A 5,432-nucleotide genomic window follows, 5' to 3' on the forward strand; every position below is an offset into this window, starting at 1 on the left:
CTGCAACCCATGGAAGTGGCAGAACATTCGCTAAGAGACATGGGAGCTGAATACAGTCCAAAGTGGGAAAGCTCTAAAGTTTTGTGTATATGGGGCAAGGACATGCACACTCATGCTTGTTCTCTCTTCGTATTTGGTGATGGATAAAACTACATCCCTCCAGCCTCAGGAAATTCTCCTTCCTACATACCATTCATGTTCCACGTAAACGCGTCTCTGAGTTTCTGCCCATCAATTTCCATATCAAGCCTGATTGGAACCAGAACCTCTGGCTGGGATGCATTCTCATGGATCACTGCTGGGTCATGGTCATCAAAGCTAATACAAAGAGCAAACAACATGGTATATGCAACCAGCACGTGACACATCTGGCATCCCTAGAGGGAAGCAATCCCCATGCTCCAACCCCCCCGACGAGTCCTTAGGCAGACTCCTCAGCACAACCCTACAGGGCTATGGCAACCAATACCAGTTTATCACTTTACTGCATCTATCACAATACACTCCTGCAAATAAAACAAGGAAGCTTTCCAGGATTACATTTTATCTCAGTTTCTTCAACTTCTATAATGGAAAATAAAACTTAATCATGAGCCACAGCAGCATTTTCCACTGAATAAATTAATCTAAGTTACTGGAATATGTCAGTGAGAGGCAGCCTGTCCTTCACAGAGAGGGCCTGCAGGCTCCTCAAACGACAACCGCTCGGCAAATCAGCAGAAAGTAGTAGCAACTCCTCAGGAAAAGAACAAACTATTTTCCTGACAAAAGGCAAGCCTCCTCTCTGAGCCATGGCTGGCCACTGTAAGGAAGAGCTTCAAGACACACAGTTTAACTAAGAACGTCCAAATTAGCGACCCACAGGTCTTTTGTCAGTTTGAGATGAATCACAACGTTGTAACAACACATCAGCACTACCCTGGCAGTGCATCGTGACATTGGTAACCGTTTCCACTCTTCGGAAGCAGCAAGCTGGTCTTACCACAGAGGGAATGTCCTCTTCTTATCCCTGCCCATGCGATTTCTGTTAATCGTCGTTGAGCACGGCACTGCATCCAGGTGATGAGAGCTGTTGGGCAGGGTCGGTACCCACTGGTTGTTCCTCTTTGCCTTCTGTTCTCTGAAGAAGGAGACTGTATATTAAGCTGAGACCCCAAGCACCACTGCTACTACTTAAGGAATGGTATAATTTCAAACTTTTAAGTCCTATTATGAACTCCTGCTATTTTGTTCTGGAACCCTCAACAATATTGTTCCACTGAGAACTCATGTTCCACACTAGCCTCTGGGAAGCCCATTCTCCAGCTCACAATTAGTCATCAGATATGAATCCAGGTGCACCATTATAAATACTAGGTTCATATTTGGATTTTCTGTCCATACTTTATAAAGGCACCACTGATAAATGCGCCATCTCCAGAAGACTGTATGTGCAGAGAGCATGCTCTGAAAAACATCTGTCACAGCTGGAATGCAGTAATTGCAAAAAGAGCTGTATCACCAAACACTTGTGTTTTCCTTCCTGTTTTATGTGGGCAGTAACCCAATCCTTATGCTGTGGAGATCTTAATTTGCCCAACCCTGCAAACAGCTGTCAGCACAGACTGGCAAGCTCCCCCCCACACAATGGCCTAGGTTTATGCAATTTCTCCTGCTTCCTGCCCAAGTTGACATCTTCCAAGCAGCTCTGTTCTCATCTTGGCCCTCACCGACGCTGGTTACCTGAGGTAGGTGGGAGGCTCTGTGCTGATAGACACTGCCTTATACTTCTCATCATTTCCGTCCAAGATCTCTTCCACTTCAGAGGCCTTTAACAGTGTCACACTAGTGGCTAGTGTTGTATAGCCATGATCTATTACCAGGAAAGATGCCAATAATTAACATGGAAAAATACTACACAGCAAGGTAGCATGAATAGGCTGCACAGTGAAAAGCCCTCCCTGCTACTACAGGAGGGACTGGAATAGGTTACCCAGTGGTATGAGCATGTGCCCCAAAAGTCCCATGGGCTTAATTTATCTTCTCGTAGATGTTTAATTTTTGAGAAAGGTTTTGACATGGCATTTTGTACACGTGGGATAAATGGAGATGACAAAACTTTCCACTGCCATTTCTGAGTTGCCAGAAGCCTCCGCTCTCTCTCACACACCAGGATGCTCTGCTACTGGGGTAGATTACTTGCACTGGAGTGACCAGAAGCCCAGCCACAGTGCCTGGCACTAGAAAAATATAATCTGGTTTTGATATCCATCTAAGCAGGAGGAATAAATGTGACTTTCCTGGGAGCAGGGGTGGAATGTCTTAGTTAATACATGGCAACCCCCACCACAGTCTAGAGAAGAAATACAATTCTAAAGACAAAAGCAGGATGACACCTTGGAATGGTCGCACAGTGAGAGAGCAAAGATCTGCAAAAGGCATCAATATCTCTTTACCCTGTATAGCTACCCCGTCTATACTCTATTAAAAACATCTTTCATTTGGAGTAAGAGTCCAGAGACGGGGAAGGTTAGAATTACATGAGCTTCCCTCGGGTACTACCACTGGATGAATCTCATGCTTCCAGGGTACAACTTATGTATAGACTCTGGTCATTTCTGTTATGAAATCTACTAAAGATGGAATTGAATGCTACAAAACAAAACTTCAGGAAAAAGTCCTTAAATCCTCGTAATTATTAGATCAACTTTAAATCTGACCTGCTTTTACTTAAGGAGAGGAAGAGAAAAACAATTCTTCCCTATCCTGAGTTGCCCTTTGCAATGACATTTGGTTTAGCTCTGCGCACCTACATCTGCCAAAATGATGTAAAATCTCTTCCACAGCCTTCTGGCAGGAAAAGCCCAGGATACAATAAACCCTCAGTGGACTTAAAGGAAATAGAGAGGGAGTGATCGATAGAAAAAGCTGATAAGACTTGGGAAAGGGGGAGAAACCTCAGGACAGCTCTTGCTGAATTACAGAGACCATCTGCATTTGAGAGTCCTGCTGAGGTTACAAGAACAAGAGTTAAGCGTGTGATCAGGACACGCAATTAGGGCGACCACAGGGAGAGTTCAGAGGAAGAGGATCAGACATTAATATATATTGTAATAGCACCAAAGGTCACAGTAGAGATTCTTCCTCTACCACAGCTAAGAATAACACACAGATAAGACTTACATCTTCTGGGACTGTGAGACCGCTGATTTTCTGTTGGGGAAGGGAAAAAAAAAAAAAAAAAAGGAAAGAAAGCAACAGGTCAGCAGGATACTTGGGAGGAAGGAGACATAAGTCCAGAATAAACCATTTATTTTTATTATGTTTTAGTCTAAACAGTGTACAAGAAGTCATATGGCTAAGAAATGTAACTGCTTGTTATTAGTCTCCCACCAAATACAATGCAGAGGCAGCTATATTCTCACTGTGGCAGTCACATCAGCAACACACCACAACAAGTTCTGGGAGGCACAAACATTCAGTCCCTGCAAGACGCAAAGTTAAGCAAAGACGCACATTTTCAGTGGGGCATCCTTGCAACGCTCCCGCCTATTTGACAAAGGGGACAAAAATGCCCCTCTTTGCCTGTGAAAGTCTCTCCTGGAATAGGGTACTGATTCTGAGATGTGGCTTTTGCCTTGTGATGAATGCAGCCAACCCCAGGAAAGCCATGATGGATGTTTTGATCTTAGAACATTTTTGATCAGTTGATGTTTGTTGCTAGGCTGAACCAGGAGCTACCAGTGCCAGCACTGCAGAGCGCTCCATCACTGGGGCAATCCAAAGTGATTCGCCCAGCCCTAAAGGTGCACGAGCTTCTGAATCGCCAGTTTTTCAAGGCAAAATTTCAGATTTCAAAGAGTACTGGGAATGTTTATTCATCTTCTCACCATGTGAAGAGGCCACTATCTTCTTCCTTTCTTCCACTGTGGCTAGTCGCCTCCAGAGCGAGGGATATCTCTTGTACAGGGAACCCCGAAACATACGCAAGTAGTTTCCCACCTACAAGAAGAAAAGTGGAGACATGGCCTGGCGCTCCAGTATGGCCTGGTTTTCCATTTAAGAGATTTTTAGCATAAGCTGAGAGAAGTTCAGCTCTTTGTAATGATACAAGGGACCTCCTAAGAGGAATTTTTTGGTTTTGTTTTTCATGATAGACTGACTGCACTGGGTTTGGCACCACACGGCACTGCAATTTTTGTGGCAATACAGAAAGCAAAATTTTTGTCAGCACTTATTTCACTAGTCTGACAGGAAAAAACCTCCCATCCGTTGACAATGATCCATTTAATAGGGAAAAACTCCATTTGTTTTCATGTCTTTTTGAGCGACCTAACCTTTCTTTACTTCAATTTCTGTTTCAATGCAGTGCTCAGTAGGAATTAAATCAAACCAGATACCCAGCTCTGGCAGTTATCATTTTCACTTGGAAATGCTGTGCTACCTAGACATTGCTCGAATACAGCAAATGCCCAGCGATTTGTATTTGGTTTTATATCCTTTGGACATGTAAAATGCAATTGCTGCCAATAATCCTCTTTGAAATTTACTTACCAGCTGTAAAGCAGTTCCATTCTTCCTGGCACAAGATCCTCACCTGTGCTGAAGGCTACAGCAGGACTTGCTGAACAACAGAACTATTTCTAGACTCTGAAATCAAATTTTTAGACTGGTAGTACACTGGCAGACTGCCACACAATAAGGCTTTTATTCCTTGGTTGACAAGACTCATTTTGATCTTAACATCTATTTTCAGGTAGTTTTTAATCGTATCTGTTGCTCTACAGTGCTCATCAAGAAACAGAAGTTAATGGTAGATAAAAAGGCTTTCCCTTCCACGTGCCTGGCCTGGCAACCTCACAGATCAGCCGACTCCAGTCACAGTTCTTCTTTCAAACTTTACATTTCACAGGAGAGAGCAGAGGGGCCTTTAGCCCCTGCTCACCCTATACAGCTGGCAATTTAATGTATCCAATATTCCCTTTTTGCATCAAGGACAGGGCTAAAATGTTTTTTTCCTCTTTACAACCGTGACCATTTCCCTGGTGCTGAAGCACCAGTTTCTTGCGTCGATGAGCCTGGTCTTCGGGGAGGCAGAACAGCCTCTCAGCACGACGAACACAGTGTCAGCATATACACGGGGGTGCTAAAATGTTGGCAGGGCTCATTTGCACAAGGCTGAGAAGCGGAGCTGGCCGATTTGGGTGGTGCTACTAAGCACAAAGGCCTAGGTGTGGACTTAAATCGCCTCACGGCACGTCGCATAACCCGAAATCCCGAACAAGCGGTGCTACCAAAATTCCTAAGTGGAGCATCAGGGAGCGGGGCCTCGAATGGGGCCCTCGGGCTGCCATCAGGCGAGGACCTGGTCTCCACCACGTACTCGTGCGTGTCCCCAGGAGCCGCCCTGACCGGGAGCACTGGTCCCAGCACGGCTGGGGCTGCCTGGCAGA

At 44.9% G+C, this 5,432-nt stretch overlaps 1 protein-coding gene across 2 annotated transcripts in view; it reads right to left on the reverse strand.

Annotated features, from left to right (window-relative positions):
* Positions 1-5,426, reverse strand: part of SMARCB1 (SWI/SNF related, matrix associated, actin dependent regulator of chromatin, subfamily b, member 1) — a 12,500-nt gene extending 7,074 nt beyond the window's left edge. The window contains exons 1-6 of one of the 2 annotated variants that reach the window (XM_035890466.1): positions 4,534-5,426; positions 3,870-3,981; positions 3,163-3,192; positions 1,723-1,852; positions 983-1,120; positions 191-318 (exon numbers count right to left, since the gene is read on the reverse strand). In XM_035890466.1, the coding sequence (XP_035746359.1) occupies positions 191-318; positions 983-1,120; positions 1,723-1,852; positions 3,163-3,192; positions 3,870-3,963 (520 nt within the window). In that variant the 5' untranslated portion in view covers positions 3,964-3,981; positions 4,534-5,426. Of the gene's footprint in view, positions 1-190; positions 319-982; positions 1,121-1,722; positions 1,853-3,162; positions 3,193-3,869 lie in introns of both variants that reach the window. The other variant, XM_009634898.2, reaches the window with a different exon arrangement.
* Between the last annotated feature and the right edge of the window lie 6 nt (positions 5,427-5,432).

Source organism: Egretta garzetta, unplaced genomic scaffold (assembly GCF_000687185.1).
Source record: "Egretta garzetta isolate BGI_Z169 unplaced genomic scaffold, ASM68718v1 scaffold343, whole genome shotgun sequence".
NCBI classification, from domain to species: Eukaryota; Metazoa; Chordata; class Aves; order Pelecaniformes; family Ardeidae; genus Egretta; species Egretta garzetta.